The following is a 23,258-nucleotide window of genomic DNA, read 5'->3' as shown; positions in this document are numbered from 1 at the left end:
GTTTTGACACATCCAGCTGTTAATTTCATCAATGCATTGGCAAAGAGAGTCAATAGGCCTGTAGTCGTTGGGTGAGAGGGCTAGATAGATCTGAGTGGCCAAAAACCGGACCCACACAGCCCCAGCAGATGAATCCCCACAACCACGAAGCGATGATAAAACTGGGGTTATGTGATCGTATTTTCTTGACCTGGTAAGAACTCTGGCAGCTGCAACAAGTACATCATTTTGTTGTTGGATGTGTTCCTGGTTCCGGTTGATCTAAATAATGCAGCCTAAATCCTCTGGGGATTAATATTATGTAAGTGTAGTGTATGCAAGATTAAAAAGATGCGTCTTTAGTCTAGATTTAAACTGACAGCGTGTGTCTGCCTCCTGGACAGTGCAGGGAAGATTATTCCAAAGTTTAGGCGCTAGACAAGAAAAGGATCTACCACCTGCACTTGATTTTGAAATTCTATGTATTACTAACTGACAGGACGCCTGAGAGCGTAATGCACGTGGAGGATTGTAATACAATAGAAGTTAATTTAAATATTGCGGCGCTAGACCTTTAGGGCTTTATACATAGGTAATAAGCAAGATCTTAAAGTTAATGCGATGCTTTATAGGTAACCAGTGCAAGGTTGACAGAACCGGGGTTATATGCTCATACTTTTTTGTGCGTGTAAGAACTCGAGCTGCCGCGTTTTGAACCAGTTGCAGTGTTTGTAATAGGCCTGCAGGGCAACCACCTAAAAGTGCATTACAGTAATCTAGTCTTGATGTCATGAATACATGAATTAATTTCTCTGCATCTGACAGTGACAGCATATGACGTAGTTTAGATATATACTTAAGATGAAAAAATGCAATTTTACAGGTGTTGGCGACATGGATCTCAAATGACAGATTACTATCGAATACAACGCCAAGATTCTTAGCTGACGACGAGGATTTTATGGAGCATCCGTCAATAGTTAAGCAGTATTCTTGGTTGTTACGTATGGCGGTTTTCGGTCCAGTAAGTAACACTTCTGTTTTGTCCGAGTTCAGTAGTAAAAAAATGTTACTCATCCAGTTTTTTTAAATCAACTATGCATTCCTTTATTCGATGGAACTGCTGGGTTTCAAGAGGCTTTGAGGAAATATAAAGTTGAGTATCATCAGCATAACAGTGAAAGCTAAATCCATGTCACTTTATTATATCTCCTAGAGGTAGCATATATAATTTGAAGAGCAGAGGCCCTAAGACCGAGCCCCTTTGGGACACCGTACTGGACTTGCGATTTGCGGGACACATCATTGTTTATTGCTACAAATTGAAAACGATCAGATAAATAAGACTTAAACCATTTCAATGCTATTCCATTAATGCCAACGTACTTTTCGAGTCTGTGTAGGAGTATGTTGTGGTCAATGGTGTCAAATGCAGCACTAAGGTCTAGCAGCACCAATAACGAAATACAGCCACAGTCAGACAGTAAAAGCAGATCATTTGTAACTCTGATCAAAGCAGTCTCTGTACTGTGACATGCTCGAAATCCAGACTGGAATTCTTCATTAATGTCATTCCTTTGGAGGAAGGAGCATAACTGAGTTGAAACTACTTTTTCAAGAACTTTAGATATAAAAGGTAAATTCGATATAGGCCTGTAATTCCCTAGTTCTCAATTCAATTCAAGTTTATTTATATAGCGCTTTTCACAATGTGTATTGTTTCAAAGCAGCTTTACAGGGGCAAACAGGAAAAACAGAAAAGTTAAAACACAGCACAGTGCATGGTATTTATACAACGAGTAAGTAATAATCATTATTATAATAATCATTATAATAAATAATATCTAATTAAATAAATAAATGAATGAATGCAGTCTCCCAATGGTCATATTTCTCTTGGCTGGTGGTGGAATTGCCTTAGATGGAGCTGGGATGGTCAGTCAGTCTGAAGCTGTAGCTGGCGTAATCTCAAATTGGGGATGGGCATCTGTCGGTCGTCTGGACATGGTGGAACTTCTTCCTACCTCGGGATGGGCATCCCGAGGCAGAGGCGGAAAGAGAATAAAGAGAATAATTAGCGTAGCTGCTGTTCATTAACTATGCATTAAGTGAAAGCTGTGTCTTTACGCTGTGTCTTTACAAGTGTCTTTAATCTAGATTTAAATTGGGAGAGTGTGTCTGACCCACGAATAGTATCAGGAAGGCTATTCCAGAGTTTAGGTGCTACGTATGAGAAAGCTCGACCCCCTTTGGTGGATTTTGTTATTCTAGGTGTTGTCAAAAGTCCTAAATTTTGAGATCTTGGAGAGCGTGATGGGTTGTAACGTGATAAAAGCTCGGTTAAGTAAGTAGGTGCTAAACCGTTCAGGGCTTTGTAAGTAATTAAAAGAATTTTAAAATCAATACGATACTTAATGGGTAGCCAGTGAAGCGATGATAAAACTGGGGTTATGTGATCGAATTTTCTTGACCCATTTCTAAGGTGGAAGAAGGCTGTTTTTGTGATATTTGAGATGCAATTTTTTTTTATGACAGGTTGCAGTATAATATAACGCCTAGGTCTTTAACTGTATTTGTTGGAGTAAGAGTGCAGCCTTCAATTTGCAGGCTGTAATCGGAGATATTCTGTTTACTTGATTTTGGTGCTATAAGTAATATTTCTGTTTTGCTAGAGTTTAAAAGAAGGAAATTACTAGTCATCCAATGTTTTATGTCCTCGATGCACTCTGCCAGTTTGGATAGCTTAAAGGAATCATATGATCTTGATGAGATATATAGCTGAGTATCATCTGCATAACAGTGGAAGCTAATTCCATGTTTTACATGTTCAGTCATGTTTCTGCACACACGCTGGCGATTTAATTTCTGGTAGAAAACCATTTAAAATAACCATATTCTGGGATAGATGCTCTTTAAGAGTGCTTTCTCACCGGACTCATTTAGTACGGTTGAATCGCACTAGAGTTCGTTTTTCTTCTTGGTGTGGTTCGTTTGGGCGGGTGTGAATGCAGCAATCGCACTCGAGTGCGCACCAAAAGCGGACCAAATATGCATATTGAAAAGATGGTCTCGGTACGCTATCAAATGAATCCTGGAGCGGCTTGTTTGTGGTGAGAACGTGATTCCACCTGGAACAGACCCAAATGCAAAAAGTTCTGAACTTTTGTTAACTAAACCAGTTGTCGTAGTCATCTGCATTGTGCATCATGTAGTGAGGACAAGTGTTTGTTGACAGTTTGCACTGCATGGCAGCTCGCAGAGTTTTGAGGAGGTGCAGAGCCTCATAGAAATTTGTCTGATGACCGTATTCCATCCTAGGGATGGGTATTTTTCAATAATTTCATGTTCAAATATTTGAGATGTTAATGTTGAAAAAAAAGGACAAAATACATAAAAACTGCATTTAAACCTGTTCGAAACGGTTTAATACAAAAAGAAAACATACAAAAGAAAACGAACAAAACGCAATATATACTTGCAGTCTTGTTTATTTTTTTTTACATGTTCTTCATAAGAAAAACAAGCATATAGGTCTATTTTACTCTGGTGAACGTTCCTCTGCCGGTAAACAAGGTGACAGCGGAGAAAACCCATCTGACAATATATCTGGCTTTATTGTTTATAATGTTGATAATAAATAAAGTAAAGGGCTTGATACCTCCATGCCGACTGTTCAGATCCTAAACTTTACCCCGCAAAAAGACGGAGCCATTGTAATGCTTGTTTCCCTGTTAATTGCGTGACCGTGCAAATTTATTTATAGGCTGCAACTTGAAGGCGACGACTATGTGAACTTCTTAAAAGGAAAATTCAGGCTTTAGATTTGGAAGAAAGTGCTAGTCTTATGCGAAAGCCAAATTCAGTAACATTAGTTGCAGTGAAATGTACATTTTCATGTTTAAATTGTTGAAATTAGCATTTCTTAATATATTTTTGTGTACAAATTTGTATTTACCAAGAACAACCTCTCCGAACAAGTTATGGTAATAAATTAATTATTGTTAATAATCTAATATTACGTTGGTATTTTTATACCTAATGCAAGTAATGTTAACAAACTCTGTGTCTCACCAGTTTTTAAACATTTTAATTGTGAGCCAAGCATAACACGTGATATGGGCATCCGGTGTGTAAACTTAACATTTTTTAACTTTAGCTTGCGATCTGAGTGAGCAAAGATCAAAGTGATCACATCAAATTATTTTTTATATTTATATTATAAAATCATTACAGATGAATTGAAGAAGTATTAAATAAGACGTGACAACTCTTAAGGTTTTCTGTAGCGGTAACCTTTCCCCATGTTTAAGCAGTTTTAATTCTTATGAAAAATACAAATATTCGAATAGCATTTATAATTTTTGAATAGTTATTGCGTATTGAATATTTGAACATTCGTGCACATTCCTATTAAATCCCAACTTTCGAAAACCCACGAACAGCAAGATATTTTCATGGTTTAGCAAATAACTCATGGAAAGGGGGTTTAATAGATGTGTGGAACAGTTCCCGGTTAAGGTAAAGAAACTCGGTCACCAGTACATCCAAGTTCGGGATGTACAAGTTCCTCCTGTTGTCATGTGACTGCATTTTAGTGTGTTGCAACTCGTTCGGACCAAAGCAATCAGTGTAGTGTGAAAGGGAACCAACACTGCTGAAAAAATGCTACGATGTACATTTTTCAGTTTTTCGAAGTGATACACTGGTATATGCTGTAGAGTATACCCACTAGAAAAGATCAAGGATTTCCTTATACAAACTTAAAAAATGCAAGGATAAGTAACAGCATTGTTTTGCGTCAGAAAAGTGTGACACACTGCCTTTTGGACCATTGGTGTACCGGAAGATATGAAATAAATGGAGATCATGAAAGGCCAACATTTGAACTACACTTTTTCAATGTTTTAGTAAGCCTGCCCTGGAAGCTACATCCACTTCGGGTAATGCTTCAGCAGGTGTAACCGAAAATGAGCCTGATGTGGCCAATGCTACGCTGCTCCTGTAGCTAAAATGTATTGTCATGTGATTAGCTGCTGCTCCATATGTGTAATGTGGTGCACTTAAAAAAACGTCTGCAGGCCAAAAGCCTGATGAAAATGACTACGCAAGCCTGAAGAAAATGACAGAACAATAACTTTCGTGACTTTCCAAAATGATAACGTATTATGGGAAGTTGTGAACACGCAACAAGGTTGGATGAAAGCCGTATATTTGTGGATAAAAAGTAGATAGAAAAACACCCTAATTCATCAGCTGGTGTCGCGTTTAGCCATTTAAAGCTGTGAAGGATCTGAAATAAAGCCATGGATGTCTTGGATGACATGAGATTTTAGTTTATATAATCTCTTTATGTTTATAAATGAAATATCACATCTGGTTCTTGTATGTTTTGGCGTTGTCTTTCACAGAAGATCCTTTGTGAGGACTGCTTTGTTTCTGTGGATATAGAGGTTCCAGAGAAGGAGCTGTTGAGCCAAATTTTGGAAGTCATCAAGGTGACCCCCACCCTACATGAAGACCTGCAGGTTGAGGTCATGAAGGTCTGTGTGTATGTGTATGTATGCCAACACCATGGAGTTGTTCGTATAAAATAATAGGCGACTTTTAGCAGACATAATCAATTTTGTGTCTGCAGCCACAGTCTTTATGGCATAATTTGCATCATTGCTAGTACATCTCTAGTTACAGTGTATTCAATTCCCGTTTCTTATGCAAAAGTGTTGAATCATGTGAAACAGTGCTGCTGTCAAAAGGTTATTGTATTGCATGAATCAACTTTTTGTTTCATAGGTTCTGCTTTGTGTCACCTACTCCTCTACCTTTGAGATGAATGGGCACAACATCTTGAGAATTGCTGAGGTAAGATGAGCTTTATTGATGTCTGTCTTGACAAAAGACATCTGTGGACAATGCTGCAATTTAGTCTTACATTTTAGGGGTGAAATTATTAAAACATGCTCCTAACATGTAAGAAAATAAAGGGGATTTAGATGCAAATTTTGAAATTTTACACATTTTCATTCCCTGAAAATGTAAATCTAAACTGTAATGTAATACCAAATCCTATTCGTTTGTTCTTCTGAGACAATCAACACTTATAAAGCAAGAACATCATGTTTATATAATTGGATATAAATAATTAGAAGTCAGATCCCTCACTACATGTTTATTTGGACTGGGTTTCTCGCAATCTCTTTTTTCTATCCGTGTATGTTTAACTTTGTTGTATTGCCATTGGTTGGCCATGAACAGCCAATAATCACATCTTCATGTGTTGAATGGGTCTGATTGTGCCAGACATCATCTTATCTTCACATAGCAAATGTTTTTCAGGAGCTATAGAAATAATGATGCTTATGTAAATATGTTTTGAAAATTCTTCATCTAGTTATACACCGTCTCCATTCAGTATATCCTCTGTGGTGTAGTCTACGTGATACACCGGTATATGCTGTATACCCACTAGAAAAGATAGAAAAATGCAAGGATAAGTAACAGCATCGTTTTGTGTCAGAAAAGTGTTACACACTGCCTTTTGGACCATTGGTGTACCGGAAGATATGAAACAAATGGAGATCATGAAAGGCAAGCATTTGAACTACACGTTTTCAATGTTTTAGTAAGCCTGCCCCTGAAGCTACTTCTGCTTCGGGTAATGCTTCAGCAGGTGTAACCGAAAATGAGCCTGATGTGGCTCATGCTATGCTGTACGAGGGGTCCCGCTCTGTCATGATAGCGTCCAGGAGTCGCAATTGCGTACTCTGTTCGCTGGTGTATTATACTTTCTGTTGATATCTCACCCCTACTTTTAAATCCACTGCATATACTTTCATAAAATTAGCATATTTGTTTTCATTAACATAGCTGTAAGGGGATTGTTGGCATATTAAATTATGCCTAACTAGGTAACTTCAAAAACGTTAGTTTGCGTGGTGAATCAATTAATGAGGGAGAAAGGTAGAGAAAATATATAGTACAATGTATATAATTGTTTTAGATGATAAGAGATGAGAGCTCCCTGCCAGCCTGGTAAAAGTCAGGCTAGAGACACTGCCAGCAATCAACGAGTGCTTGATAAAACTGCACAAATGATTTACTCTTTTAATATGATCTAAGTCTTTGATGTGGCCTCAGTCAAAATCTAATGGAATTAAAATCTAAAGATTATACTTTCTAAGAACTAAAGTATACTCCCTACAAAAAACTATACTACACCACTATGTATCCCTAACATCTCACTACTAACATGAAGCACATTATCCTGTCCCCTTACAATGGGTCATTGTGCAGCTATGGCTACAACCAAGAGTGGATCTCGCATCATTTTCCTTTACCAAGCAGCTCAGAGGGTACAGTCAGAGAAGGGACATACTCAGCGGTCGGTCATGGATTGCTGTTTAACACAGCATTTTATTTCACTCTCTTTCCTGATCAATTACAGGCTTAATAGTTAATTAAAAATAATATTTGATCAGTCAAAGCCACATTCCGTAGATGTGGGTAGGTTTCTTCAAAAATGCCTCATTTTGATTAAACCGCTAATATAATTAACGATTTTTTGTCACAGATTCCGCCCAGATTCCACTCGGAACAATCATTAAAAACCGCTAAAACATATACGTTCTAGGTTCTGGGATTCTGTACTTTTTCCCAAAGGTGTGTAATAGTGCCACCTGCTGTACTACAGTACAAACACTGATAATACACTGTAATAACTCCTCTTTGGGGGAAGCATTTTTTTTAATTGATGAGATAACTCGTCAATGGCGGTGAAAGAGTTAACCTTGATGCAGCAAATCATTTTGACAAGTTTTGTAAGAGATTATACAAATATAAGATGGTCCTGGACAAGGATTGAACATTTTAATCACATGACTTTTCTGTTATTAATTGCATGTGTAAATTCAATAATGAATTCAAAATTAGTGTATTGTGCACTTTTATTTAAAATTACAGCTATATGAACAAAAGTGATGTAGGATTTGGTTTGCAAAAATTTAAATAATGAGCTTTTTAAAAAAAAATCCATTGCATAGTAGCATAAGCCATTTTTACTTAAAAAGTTTTTTTCTTATCTTAACATTTCATAAAACGGAGAACACAATTCCTTTATTACGAGTGAGTGTTTTGGGCCCGTCCATTACTTTTTAATGAACATTATAAACGGAGATCTTTATTATGCTGCCGCCTCTTTAAGACTACTCTATACAGATATACTGTGACACGTCTGTTTTGTTTACCAGCTGTTAACTTCATAAGCCGGACTACTCTGTCCATTTCAGAATAAGAAGACCTGAAAGAGAACTCTGTTAAGTATTTTGCGCTCTGACACTCGTGCATGTTTAAACATGTTTTCAGCGTAAGTCTCACACTGCATACAATACACGCAAGACAATTTGTTATTGTTGCTGTTTTGTACCTAAGCTGGGGAATTTTTTGTATTCTGCAGGTCATTGATTTCCTTCCGCTTTATCTTCAATAGCTTTAAAAAAGTATCTTACACCCGCGCATATAACATCTTTGTGGGGCGAGGGGACTGATAGATAAGCGCATGGCTGAAGGAGGGGAGACGAAATGGAGTGGTTTGTTCTATCAACTCCGCCGTTTGGAAGAGACTTAAAGCGAAATGTCCGTTTAAGAGTTTGGTACTTTTCCATTCAGTTCTGTTGTTTCAGGTTCATGTGTGCGCTTCAGCAGTGTTAGGCCAACCCCAAAAGCTTTAATTGGTTGAGACGCGTGGTGACGCCATTCCCCAGCAAGTACTATTGTTTTGATATGTACCTTTCCTTGTTTTGTTTGTTATATGGAGAAATCTAAAATGAATGAACCAGGGACTATTCCTGAACGACTCTGTGTGACGGAACGAACCACACCTGCTCCAGGCGGGCTTCGAACCGGGTCGGTTCTGCATGGGAGTCGGTCGCTATAGCGAGGATGCTAAAGACCGCAATATCTATCTTCTGTCGCTAGAGAGTCCTTGAGGCAAAGGAGTGAAGTTAACATACTTGCTCATCACTTCACTGGCTTGACTCTGTTACATTTGCGTAACACAGCAATACAGACCTACCATAGTTATATTTCTTTATCAAACAAGAAAATCAAAACACTGCATTGAACACACTAGCAGCTATCCTTCCAAGATGGCGCAACATTCAATGTGGTGTGACGTCGATTAACAAGCTCTATACGTTTCAGAGCCAGTGAGCAACGGACTTTCGAAATTAAATTATACTTTTAAAAAAATGTGTTAATGCTCTAAATAATTAACGCAGACAATTATTTTATAATGCGTTAACCTAATAACGCATTAACTTTCCAAGCCCTAATATAAATGTCTTTTAATAGCATACAGTATATGATATTATATTTACAAATGATTAAACCCAAATTGCCTGTTCGTGATATTTGAATGTCGTTTTTTACCTTAAAACCCAAAGTAAACTGCTTTTCCTCACAGAAGGTCTGCATTTGGTAAAACAAGCTAATAAAATGTTCAAATTCACATTTATTCTCCAGTTTTTTTCTCATGTGGTAAGTAGCCGTGTAAGCGGGATAATGTACAAGCAGCTGGCTGTTATCTCGAAATAAGGGATTTGGGTCAGGTCCTGATCACACTGTCCAGGCTTATTTCTATCAGCGATAACAACCGGGTGCCTGTACATTATCCCTTACTTAATGCATTAGCTAACATGAGCTATCAATGAACCATACCAAACATTACTTCAACAGCATTTATTAATATTAATTCATATTAATTTCAGCATTTACTTGTAACTTCTAAAAGTGAATTCTCAACCAGACCTGCCTGAAAGGCCTCATGTAACCATACCCCCACAAATCTGCATCAGTTTGTGGTATGATTTAACTAAGACCGCCCAAATGTATATGCAATTAAGATGGGCGGACTTGTCCGTACAATTGCTTTGGAACCTGATGTTCCAAATATGGTAATAGGTGTTACATTTTCGTCACAAGCTTGCTCTTTTTTTTCCAAACGCTTGCATGTTTATTTTTTTCCAGGTGTGTATTGAGACGTACATCTCAAGTTGTCATCAACGTAGCATCAACACAGCAGTCAGGGCCACTCTCAGTCAGATACTCGGTGATCTCGCCCTACAACTGCGCCATAGACAGGAAAATACAGTGAGTTTTTCTTTACAATACAGCTGTACTAAACACAAACCCACACATTTAATGCAAACAGTCCTCTGACAATCCTATAGACAACATGGGTATTAATCCCAATGTGCATTTTGTAAAACTCTTGGATAATTGCTGTGTATTTTATAATATTCATGTTTTGATATCATATCATATAACGCACAGTTAGCCATCCAGGAATGGACCTTTTTCACGGTCATTTAACGGTTAACGGCATTTAACGGTCCTCAGCAACGTAAATCTTAAAGAGTAAGTAGCATAAGATCATAAAAATTACATTTCATCCTATGTGTTATGTTGTTGTGTTTGAAAGTAAGCAGTCTACCAAGTTGTAAGACCGAAGGTGAATAAATAACAAAGTTATTGGCTTGTAAAAAGGGAGTCGACTCTGCACCATGCAAATGAGACGTGAACTATAACCCCAGGGTTTTACTGTGCGGGCGTCATTTCACCAAAGATAGCTTCAATAATCTTGACATGTTCACTCCAGGATATGTTAAAAGACTATCCTTGAAAGAGGGGGAAATACCAACTTTACTTGGAGCTGTTAGCTCCACCAAATCACAACCTTTAAATGTGACTATTTATTTTTGTCTGAACTTCAAGAATTATTTGTGTACCTTATGTCTGCATTTAACAAATTTATTTAACACTAACGTTAACACGTACCGCTTTTTCTGGGGTATTACAGTTTGTTTATCTAGCTATGAACTCTGCTAATTTAAGTGTTCAATCTATTATTGTCTATCTATTATCTACTATCGTCTTTGGATGTTTCTTCGTCAGACTAGAGCTTAAACTGGTAAGGTAAAATCCCCACCATCTCTATCTATACACTGCATATAATATATAACCTGTAAACCATAATCCAGCAATGATGGCAGGCATTCCATTTCCGACACATGATGAACGCCGTAACAAGTTCAAGGAATGGGAAGGAGGCGGTCACCGGCGAACGTTCAACAACTTTTAGTAAAAAATAAACAAACCACAAAATGAAAGTAAAATGCTGGCAGCTCCTGCTGTGGTCGACTGCCGGCCACACAAACATAATTAACCATAGTATAAAATCTATGCCTGGTCCTCTCTCGTCGTACACTCCAGTGGCTAGTCCTTTTATACTTTCGATCTCCTCCAAAGAGATGCGATACCCTTACAACACTTTTGACACTCAATATCATCAATCGCGTCATTCCCTCAGGGCTCTCGTCCCGCCTTGCTCGTTACAAACGCGTTTGACCAATCGCAGCAGACTACACCATCTGACCAATCACATGAAACTAGTCTAGCAGATTAGAGGGGATTAGACTGATGAATCGCGGAACGAATCATTTCAGAGTCAAGGTAAGAATAATTACCTATTATTATGACATGATAGTGTTTTTACACCTTTTATGTACATAAACTTGTTGTTGGACACTCCATTAACCAAAGTAGGACCTTTAAAATCATATGCTACTTACTCTTTAACATTTTTTTATATATTTTTTTTAAATGCATGTATGTTTATAACACTTGTATAACATTTCCTTTGCATCAAATTACAAAAGCAAGTTAACGCTGATGCAAGGGTGTTTCTTATACAGCATCTAAGCAAATTTGATAACATACTTTCTTTTGACTGCTCTGTTATCACACACTCTTTATTTTGTCTATTTGGTTGAAAGTAGTGAAAACACTATCGTTGAGTTTTTCTTTTGCTATTTGATCAAATGAGAAAGCAAAAAATATATTTCTGGTAGTCTACCATTCACTGCTATAGAAGTTTACCCAACTATGATGACTTCTGCTGCTGTGAAACCTGGAAATGTGAAAAAGGTCCAAATATGCTTTCTACCAATAGCAAACAAATTAAATGTTCCTACCTTTTCTAAATGTAGGTTGAATTCAGGTTCATTGGGACAATTTTGCCATCTTAATTTTTAAAAGAGTCCAAATCAACCTGAATTCACCCTTCTATTTATTTTAGTTTTTCTTGCTTTTTGTTCATCAGTATTTTAAATGAGGAAACCTGTTTTAATTATAATTTATGTATATTTTTCACACTGCCAGTAACCTAATCCAATGAGGATGTGAATAAACAAGTCTGGGTCCTCCTAATAATGACCGACCGACTGCCTTAACTGTACAGTATCATCTCTCCATAGCTTCCTGTCCGTTTAGTATAGACCTCTCAAACAGTTCTACAGTGTTAAGCAAAATGTTTTGTTTTGATGGATGTTTGCAGGGTTTTGATGGAGAAGAACATTCCATGCCTGTGCTCCAGCGCAAAGGTAAACTTCAGCCACACATGGCTGTGTCTTTTTTGTACCACTTTTGTACCTTTTTGTACCATGGGTAAACAAACACACGCCTTTATTCTAACAACATTATAACGCATGCACACACACACATATGTTGCCTTTACTAATAAAATGTCCAGTTACGCTGTTGTTAGCATGCAATTGATGTAATGTGTTTTACGTGCTTCAGTGATGGATCATTCTTGAGTGACTATTTATGTTCAGTATATTGAGGTTGTATTTATCCTGCCATTCAGTATAAAATCAATTATTTATGTACTTCTGTGTGTTAGCAGATATCTCTCCAACCTCTGATGCATTGTATGAAGATGTTGTGATGGTCCTCACCGTATTCTGTGACAAACTGGAATCAGTCTCAAAGTAAGTGTTACATCCACTACATATCATCAAGAGTTATTTGTGATGGATAATAATGAGGGGTTAGGGCTGTGAAAAAATACACAACCAGGTGCTGGTATAGTCAACTATCATGGTGACATAAGAGGAATGTGTGTTTTTATATCTCTTTAGTGAAAACCAGTTACTGCAGCTGTTGTATCTGGAGTGTATTCTGTCCATGCTTTCCAACTGTCCTCCCACATTGCACCTGCGTCGCCATTTTACGGACCTTATATGGTGAGACACATAAGTACTTTCAATACATTCACATGGAAATAGCATGGCAATTTGAAATGAACTTTGGTATTCATGCGGCACTTCAAGGCGGTAGCGAACCGTGACTTTTTGAACTTCTGAGAAACAGCAAAATCCATGCTAATACCAATTGTGTTAATTTAGTCTCATTACTAAATGATCAGACAGTTCTAATAGGAACATGCTGTTATTAGTAATAAAAGTGTATTTTGCACATACAGGAAACGGTTGTGCCCAACCCTTGTGGTGATAATGGGAAACCCTGCAAGTGACAAAACCATCACTTCTGCCCACGGTTGGACAACCCAGGACTCAGACGTGGCGTCGGTTTTGGACCAAGGCCGGGGATCCGGATGTTCAACGAGTGCCCCTGCAATGATAGGGCCAGTGGTTCGCACTATATGCTATGTGGCGGCAGAGTTGGTTCGACTGGTGGCTTGTGTGGAATCGATGAAACCTGTGTTGCAGTCCCTCTACCACCGTATTCTTCTCTATCCACCCCCCCAGCACAGAGTGGAGGCCATTAAGATTATGAAGGAGGTGAAGTTTTCATATTTACAGAATATACTTGTAAAGCCTTTCTAATCTGACTAGCCTGAATAAAAAAATATGTTTTGATTTGGTCTGATTATTTTCCTTTTCCATCATGTTGGAGTAAACATTTACTCTCTTGCATTTGGACATATTGTTATTTTTACACCCATAGATTGTAGGAAGCCCTCAGTGGCTGTTTAACCTGGCTGGTCCATGTGTCATTGAGCCTGAGACAAGGAAAAGGTCATTTTCAAAGAGGAAGTCCCATCTCGATCTTCTCAAATTGTAAGTGTCCGGTCTCTTAGAACTACGTAAGTGTTTAAATTAGGGATGTGCACGGATGTTCTAATATTCAATCTGTTAGAACTATTCACAAATTGAATATGCTATTTGAATATTCATATTTTTCATTAGAATAAAAACTGCGTCACCACATGGTAAAGTTACCACTACAGAAGACCTTAGAGTTGTCAAGTCTTATTTAACGCTTATTCACTTCATCTGCAATGATTATATAATATACAGAAAATATAAAAAATAATTGTATATGTGTTCCTAAATCTTTGTTCACTCAGATCGCAAGCTTAAATATTTTAAGTTTACACACCAGATGCCTGGATCGCGTGTTATCCTCTCTGTATGTCGCTTTGGATAAAAGCATCTGCTATGTAAATGTATGCTTGGCTCAGATCACCATATTAAAATGTATCAAAACTGGTGAGCCACAGAATTCATTAACATTACTTACATTAGGTAAAAATACCATGTAATATCAAATGATTAACAATGATTAATTTATTACCATAACTTGTTCAGAACGTTTGTTCTTTGTAAATTCATATTCGTTCATTAAAAATATATTAAAAAGTAATGCTAATTTCAACAACTTGAAACATGAAAATGTAAATTTCACTGCAACTAATGTTAATGAATCTGGTCTTAGCATAAGACTGGCACCTTTTTCCATACCTAAAATTTTTCTTCTAAGAAGTTTGAACCAGGTCGTTACCTTCAAGTTACAGCCTGTACACAAATTTCCATGAATGCTTTTTTTTTTTAAACATGGTTACCTTTGTTGAAATAAATAGGCCTACATTGTTTATTGATGCAAAAGCAATGCAAAGCTAAACAAGACAGACAATGACCATGAACGACAGAGAAAACAATATTTATATGCGGTGCCTGTCAGCAGGAAAAATCTTTCTCCGATACATGGACAAAAGCACTACAGAGGCTCAGTCTTTGTTGCTGGGTATTTTTAGGATCTTGACAGTCGAAATGGAGCTATCAATCCCGTTTACTTTATTTTTTATCAACATTATAGGAAGTAAAGCCAGATATTTTTGTCAGATCTGGGGGATTTTACCCGGAGTTAGAAGAGCAGCGTGTTTCCTCCGCAGTCGGCTTGTTAACGGGCTGAGGAACGCTCACCAGAGTAAAATATGCTTATTTTTCTTATCAATTACTTGTAAAACAAAATAAACAACATAACCATATATCACAGACTATCAGTATGCATTGCGTTTTGTTTGTTTTCTATGTTTTCCACACAGGTTTCAATGCATTTTTATTTCAACATTAAAAAACCTATATACGGCACTTAATGACAATTATAAGTTTGATGTGAAATTTTGTCTAAATGAAAACGTAACAAATTAAGTCATTAATAACTTAATTTAAATAAACAAATATTTGAATATTAGTTTTTATGAGCTTGAATATTCGAATATGAAATTATTGACACATGCCCATCCCTAGTTTTATTGAATTTGAACCAATTTGTTGAATGACAAATCAAATACTTTAGTTTACATTTGAAATTCCATTCCATTTTCTACCGCTTATCCAAACTACCTCGGGTCATGGGGAGCCTTCGCCTATCTGGGGAGTCATCGGGCATCAAGGCAGGATACATCCTGGATGGAGTGCCAACCCATCGCAGGGCACACACACTCACTCATTCACTCACGCACTCACACCCTACGGACAATTTTTTCAAGAGATGCCAATCAACCTACCATGCATGTCTTTGGACCAGGGGAGGAAACCGGAGTACCCGGAGGAAACCCCCGAGGCACGGGGAGAACATGCAAACTCCACACACACACAAGTCGGAAGCGGGACATTTGAAATTATATTAATATATACATTACATATTAATTTAGATACAGTATGTCATTATATACTGGAACATCTCAGGCAAGAGATAGTACAACTCTTCCTGGGAAGCTGATACTCTGGTGTTTCCAATTTGGTTTGTTGCCACATCTGATGTGGCCAATTATAATGTATGAGCTCATGGTGTCTCACGCCAAGAACCTGGAGAAATTGGTGAGTACACAAGTGTGGAAATGGCTTTGTTTACCAAGATGCCTTAGCAACATAGTGCTGTACGGGAATGTAGCTATCTCTCTTCCCATTTCAAGACATGTGGAGGAATATAAATGTACCAAAACAAGGCTGGAGATGATGCTCAAAGAATCCTGTGATCCCTGTGTAAGAGATGCTGCTCCAACAGTAGCAACTGGGAGGAAATGGAACCCAGCAACAGTGGTAGCAGATGCGAAGGCAGCCCTCAGACATAGGGACATTGTGAAACAAGTTCAATATGGCAGGGGGGACTTTGTTTGGGATCAACCACCCACATGTCGAAAAGCGACACCAAAGGAACATCGTCACGTTGTGGTGGAGGAGGTACGGCCTCAAGAGGAAGCAAGTAGATGCGCCAGAGCAGTCTCCCAAGCCCAGCAAGGCTGCTGAATGAGGTGGGAATGCATTGAACGTGCACAATCATGGAAACAAACAGGCTAAGTTTTATCAAGTTCAAGTTCAGGTGGTTTTTATTGTCTTTTAACATTATACGGTGCAGATCCATCAGAGGGAAGTGATAAGTGAAAAACAATGGTCTACAAGCCTCTTATCCTGGTTGGAAGATTAAATTTAAAATAAACTGTAAACTTATTTCTGAAATCTAATTGGTTGATTTGAATGTTGTCCCAGGTTCAACATGTTGTCCAAAGGATATCAACTACTTGGCAAAAACAGGAGAGCCATTTAGTGCAAAAGAAAAACGTGATACAATATAAATCGCAGTACACAGCGTTCAACATCGGAGTGCAAACAAGTAGTGAAACATTGTCCATTTAATCATACTACCGTACATGTAAACATTCAATGAGGAACTAGCAGCAGTGTTGGTGCAAAAACATGAAAGTAGGGCAGTTATTGGTGCAAATGTGTAAACAGGGTGTTACAATGTATTTGTTAGGCCCCAGTCTTTTTATTTTGGAGTCAAATGGCTTGTGGAAAAAAGCTGTTACACAGTATAGAGGTGAGTGCACGAATGCTCCGGTACTGATTTCCAGAAGGGTGAAAAGTGTGTGAGAGGGGTGAGTGGGTCAGCTATGATGCTGGTAGCTTTACGGATGCCGTGTGTGGTGTATATGTCCATGATAGAAGGTAGAGAGACCCCGATGATCTTCTCCGATGTCCACAGTGTCTGTTGTAGGGTCTTGTGGTCTGATGTGGCATAGTTCCAAACCAGAAAGAGATGCCGCTGCTCAGCATGCTATCAATAGTCCCTCTGTAGAAAGTGGTCAGATTGGGGTGAGGGAGGTGGACTTTTCTCAACCTTCGTAGGAACAAGTGACGCTGCTGGACTTTCTTGGTGGTGGAGCTAGTGTTGAGAGACCAGTTAAGGTTCTCCGCCAGGTGGACACCAAGGAATTTCGTGCAAAGGAGCCAATTGATTTACAGCGGTGAGTGATCACATCTCTTTAGTTTTGTCAATGTTCAGAGACAGGTTGTTGACACTAAACCAGTCTGTTAGCCTATGCACATCCTCGCTGTATGCTGACTCGTTGTTTCTACTGATCCCCACCAGGGTCAAACTTGATGATGTGGTTCAAGCCGTGCGTTGCTACACAGTCATGGGTTAGAAGTGTGAACAGCCAATGTGCTCAGTGTTGTGATGCTGGATGTGTTGTTTGAGGTCTGACTGAGGTCTCTTGATCAGGAAGTCCTGAAACCAGTTACAGAGGGAGGTGTTCAGGCCCAACAGGTTCGGCTTCCCTATCAAGTGATGAGGGGGAAAAAAAGCATTCGGACGTAAGTGCTTTTATTGTCCAGATGAGTGAGGGCCAGATGGAGTGTGGTGGAGCTGCATCGTCGGTGGAACGTTTTAGGCGATACGCGAACCGCAGCAGAAGAGCTACATATGATGTTCTGCTCTCACCAACAAATCTGCATGTTTGATGTGGACAGGATCCAGCCTGCAACCTATGAGCAGCCCCAGCAAACCTTAAACATATTCTTGTGATTTGTAAGAAGAGCTTTACACAGGGGAGATACACATGGCGCCACTATCAAGTACAAAAGTGCCTGCTGCAGTAGTGGAGACACAGAGAGTGGCCCAAATGACATCCCCCAAAACGCCCAGGCTAACTCGCTAAAAACCCTTTATTTGGGAAGGGCAGAAAAAGCAGTTCAAGCCCTTATCCCCAGATTCAGATCTGTCGAATATAACTTGGGATTGGGAAATGCAAGTTGATTTAGACCATAGACTTACTTTCCCCTTGAAAATTGCATCGACCAATCTGCGCTCAGACATGGTTCTGTGGTCCACCTCCAGTAGGAACGTAATCATAGTTGAGTTGACTCCACCTTGGGAAGAGGCCATTATCAAAGCATTTGAAAGAAAGAATTTCCGGTGTGCCAACTTGGCAGTGGAGGCTGATGATCGGGGATGGAATGTGAAAGTGTTAAATTTGGGGCTACTTTAGGAAGGTGGGATCACAGGACAGGCCAAACGGATGGTAGTCAAAGAACTTTTCACTGTTGCTTAGAGAAGCAGCCACTGGCTGGGGTTGAAACTGAAGGACACGCTATGGGCTGCCAAATTATCACCCAATACAATGGTGTTGTGTGTTGTATTTGTACCTTATACGGAACCGGGGGCACTGAGGATGTTTTAGCAGTGCCAGTGGGGCAAGAACAGCCTTTGATGTTGAAAATGTGTTTTAATCTTATGCCATACAAAACTGGGGGGACAGAGTATGAATTAGAGGGTGCAAGTGGGGCTAGAACAGCCTTAGCCAACAGGTTGTCACATATGGTTGCATTGAGGTATGATGCCACTGAGCTACCAGCAAAGCAAGTGTTGTTGACACTGCAGCCAACAATCTGGATGAGCTAATTGACACAGGAAGTAGAGTTCATAGGACTGGTCCAGTGGAGGATAGTTAACAACTTGCCAGTGGTGTGGAAAGAAAAATCCTCTGGCTGTGGTTGAGGCAGATGGACACAGCATGGACTGCCATATGACCATGTAACAATATGATACAGACCCATGTCTGATCAACCTGCGGTGGGCCTCTCTTGGCTGTGGTTGTCTTGTGATAAAGGGCCGAAACACCCAATGAGGCTGAGGTGCACAAGTGATGATGTGTCGCATTGTTGGGAACCATACAAATGGCATTATCAGAAGCACCTCACCAAAAGGCATCTTTCACCCAGGATAATGGATGTGATAAATAGTGGGATCGGGACACAACTCATGAGATGTCTCTCTGATAATAGCAAGGAAAGGTAGCAGCTGTAGCAGCTCGCATTACAGCCTTTCTAGAAGACGTCCCAGTTTGGATGAACGCTCAACCCTGAAAAGACAGAACTACTCGTTTTTCCGGCACACATCTTGGCAATACCACAATCACTCCTGTGAATATATGCCTACCCGACGAACCCAGTGAAACTTCTGACCTCCTTTCCTCAATTCATATTCATGACCGTATTGTCATGCATTAGCCATGGGAAATGTCCTATTGGGCAAACTATAAACTGTGCTGAAATGTTGGGAGTAAGCATAGTCCTATTAAGCGAAACTGACTCATTTTGATTATATAATTTTGATTTGATATCTTTTTAGAAATTTCAACGTCAGGAATCTGAGATGGTTGAGATCCTTTGGAAGGATATGATTTTATCCTCCATTATACTGTATATGCTCTATCCTGCATTATTTTTACTGCAGCATTGTAATTGATTTACATTGACTTTATGATCACTTGTAATTGATGGGTGAATATGTCATGAATGTCCACAAATGCAACTTTCAGCTTATCGTGAATAAATGTTTTTATGGTGTTCCAGAAGTTACAAAGTTTATAACAAAAGTTTAACAAAAATGCGATTTCTCATTAAATGATCCTCTTCAAACTAAAAGCCACTTACTTTCATATTTGTTATCTAATGCAGTGACATTTTTGTTAGCTTTTCTTAGTACTTTATGAAAATAAATGTGACTGTCTTTTCTGTTCTTATAGGGTGATGGATGGTATAACAGAAGCATGTATGAAGGGTGGGATTGAGGCCTGCTACTCTTCTGTGTCATGTGCTTGTGTCCTATTGGGTACTTTAGATGAGCTCAGTCAGGGGCGTGGCCTGCGACAGGACCAAGCTTGTGTGCTGCTGCGCCGATTGGATGAGCTTAAGGAGGGGGCGGAGTCTATTCGAGAGTCTGTAGAACTTAATGAAGCGGACTTCCGCTGGCAGCGATGCGTACTCTCTTCTGAGAACACCACTTGGGAAACCGGCATTGCGGAACGCAGCCCTGACATCAGCATCAGTGTGACTACCGACACAGGCCAGACCACCTTGGAGGGGGACATGGGTCAAACCACTCCGGAGGATTGCAGGGAGAAACCGTGCCTTCCATCGCCCTCTTCCTGTGGGTTCATAGCAGGATCTGCCCCAAACCTGCCTGAATGCATTAAAGACAGCGGTACCCCAGGAGTCCCGTCCAGTACAGCTCCTCCTGATGTAGTACAGCGCAGCCATGGCCTGGCCTTCCCTGACATCACCAACTTCCTGTCTGTGGAGTCTCGAACACGCTCCCACGGCTCTCGCTACAGTGAGAGCAACTTCAGTGCGGACGAGCAGGATCTGTCGCGCACAGAGTTCGACTCATGTGACCAGTACTCCATGGCTGCAGAAAAGGACTCTGGTCGCTCAGACGTGTCTGATATGGGCTCGGACAACTGCTCTCTTGCAGATGAGGAGCAGACACAACGGGATTGTCCAGGGCACCGTACATTGCGGACAGCCGCTTTGTCCCTGAAACTGCTGAAGAACAAGGAGGCCGATCAGCAGAGTGCCCGACTCTTCGTCCAGTCTCTTGCTTCACTGATGCCACACCTACTGGGTCTGCATAGCACCACGGATGTAGATTTGTCATTGCAAAACTTCTCATCCACCTTCTGTTCCGGGCTGCAAGCAGGTAAAATTGCACCCATGTTCTCCATAAGATGTCTTTTGAATTTGAAAATTTGAGAGGAGGACAAGAGTAAAAACGTTAGGTTACTCACAAAACCCTGTGGTTCTCTGATAACATGTGAGGTATTTTGCTATGGGAACGCCTCTAGAACGACCTGGAAGCACCAATGACACCATGTCGGTTGGCTGACAGACCAATCACGATAGTGATAGGGGAGTTCCTCCTCCCTGATATATGTGTCACTGCCAGTGGTCCCCATTTCATTCTCTATCTCTTCTCCGTGCATCTGCAAACCCGTTTCGAGATACCTCACTCATGTTATCAGAGAACCGGGCTTACCTGAGTAACCTAACGTTCTCTTTCAAACATTCGCTCTGTATCTCACTATGGGATTTTGACAACTCCCATAATGCAAATATGCTGTCTGAAGCAGGCATGTCAGCCAACTCATTGCTGTGTAACATAAGCACAAAACCCAAATCCATTCCTGGAATAAAACGGGAATACATATTTAAAATCAAACACTTCACCGAACTGAGCATTTTGATTTGTCTCTTTGTGCTTTTCTTTTTTCCCCACACGCTCAGGATGGAATGAGCCAGTGATGGTTCTGTGACCTCCAGCCTATAAAACTGGACAAAAGTGTGAGGCAAAGCCCAACTCGCTGCTATACATGTGATCTGACATGCCTCTAAACAGTGCCCATGAGGTAGTCATTCCTCTGGTAGATTGAGTCCTCATAAGGTTTGCCCTTATGAGAATCGGCCCAAGACACAAACAACTGATTACTCTTTGTTAGTGTCTTTGTTCTATCTACTTAGCAACGCAACGCACAGGCAGGGCACAAGCAGAGAGGCTGCTCGCCTTCCGTTGAGGAATAAGCCAGCGGTTGAAAAGATAGCAAATTCACCGGCTTACATGCACAATTTACTGATTTGCTCACTTTAGGCACAAATGCTGGATTAGTTTTGAGAGTTACAAGGGTCATGAACTGACAATGCAAGTTCACTAACCCACTTCACGGTTGAAAGAGCCAATAATAAAGCCACTTTTATTGAAAGAAGCTCCAAATCAAGTCTCTATATCCCACTGCAGACTTGGCGGCTTTGAAACCTTGTTCAAACGCCGCACAACTCTCATAAACTTGCATACGAGTTGGTGTTGACCTATAGTATTTCTGTCAATCCCCACATGGAACGCAGAAATAGTGGCAAGATATACCTTTATTGTAGAAAAGGATCTGTGCATGCACATTGAAACTTTGAATTGTTTCTATCTCCCCGGGTGCAGACCCTGAGGGCAATGAGTGTTTTCGTGCGAGGCAAAGAGATCTACGGCAGCTCGGCAGAACCTCTCCCACAACTGGCTCACCACCTGCGGGTGTAGAGTCCATTCTCGTTACAGAGGATTTCTTCTGGATAGGAGGTCTGCCCCCATATTTACATTTAGGCATTTGGCAGACGCTTTTATCCAAAGCGACTTACATTGCTTTAACCTATACATTTTACATAGATATTTGCAATCCCCTGGGATCGAACCCACAACCTTGCGTTGTTAACGCAATGCTCTTACCACTGAGCTACAGGAAAGCTATATTAATTATTCCCGGGACATGCGTTGCCCGTAATGGATGAAAATACTTTGCGCTCCACCCTATCAGTTTCTGAGCCAAACTTTGAGGCATAACCAAGCTTGTGCCCCCTGGCGATTTATGAATGCTGTCGTACTATCTGATCTTAGCAAGTGCAAAAAAAAATTCATTGCCTGAAAAACTGTTAACAATTCCAGAAAATTTATGTGCGCTTTCTCAAACGAAAGCGGCCATTTCCCTTTCGCTATCCTGCTCTCGCACACTGCACCCCAACCTGTGAGCGGCACATCCGTCCTTACAACTTTTCTCAGAGAAACTTCCCCCAGCATTGTCCTGGACTCTAGAAAGGGGCGATCTCTCCAGTGACAGAGAGCATGCATGCAAACTGATGTCACAATTACTTTGAGGTTGAAGAGAAGTTTTGGACACAAGCACTACGGCGCTATCCAGTGCCTAAACTCTCTCATTTGCAACAGTCCTAGTGGAATAAGTGAAATTGTCGAGGCATCAGCCCCAGTAGATGTAAACACAGCATAAATTGGACTCTGCTCCCATTCTGAAAAAGGGACAGGCAGCCGCGAATCAACCTGATGCATTCCTCGGATAGAAACGCTTAGTACAGGACTGAGTTCAGTCTGAGACCCAAGTGGTAATTTCTTGTGTAGGCACTATGCAGCTCTTTGTCTTGTTCACTTTGAAGCCTAAGCTTTCCAAATGGTACATGAGGGCTTTTGTATCCATTGCCACATGTTGCCATGATGGTGCACAGAGGAGAAGATAATCCAAA

At 40.0% G+C, this 23,258-nt stretch overlaps 1 protein-coding gene across 3 annotated transcripts in view; it reads left to right on the top strand.

The window, feature by feature from the left end:
• The window catches only part of arfgef3 (ARFGEF family member 3), a 141,492-nt gene that overhangs the window by 4,207 nt on the left and 114,027 nt on the right, over window positions 1–23,258 (top strand). For 2 of the 3 annotated variants that reach the window (XM_056760657.1, XM_056760655.1), the window contains exons 4-12: window positions 5,388–5,519; window positions 5,770–5,838; window positions 10,000–10,122; window positions 12,368–12,413; window positions 12,716–12,803; window positions 12,954–13,058; window positions 13,298–13,616; window positions 13,783–13,895; window positions 19,931–20,883. In XM_056760657.1, the coding sequence (XP_056616635.1) occupies window positions 5,388–5,519; window positions 5,770–5,838; window positions 10,000–10,122; window positions 12,368–12,413; window positions 12,716–12,803; window positions 12,954–13,058; window positions 13,298–13,616; window positions 13,783–13,895; window positions 19,931–20,883 (1,948 nt within the window). The remainder of the gene's footprint in view (window positions 1–5,387; window positions 5,520–5,769; window positions 5,839–9,999; window positions 10,123–12,367; window positions 12,414–12,715; window positions 12,804–12,953; window positions 13,059–13,297; window positions 13,617–13,782; window positions 13,896–19,930; window positions 20,884–23,258) is intronic. The other variant, XM_056760656.1, reaches the window with a different exon arrangement.

This window comes from Triplophysa dalaica, chromosome 11, assembly GCF_015846415.1.
Source record: "Triplophysa dalaica isolate WHDGS20190420 chromosome 11, ASM1584641v1, whole genome shotgun sequence".
Lineage (NCBI taxonomy): Eukaryota > Metazoa > Chordata > Actinopteri > Cypriniformes > Nemacheilidae > Triplophysa > Triplophysa dalaica.
This window is presented reverse-complemented; position numbering and strand designations above follow the sequence as displayed.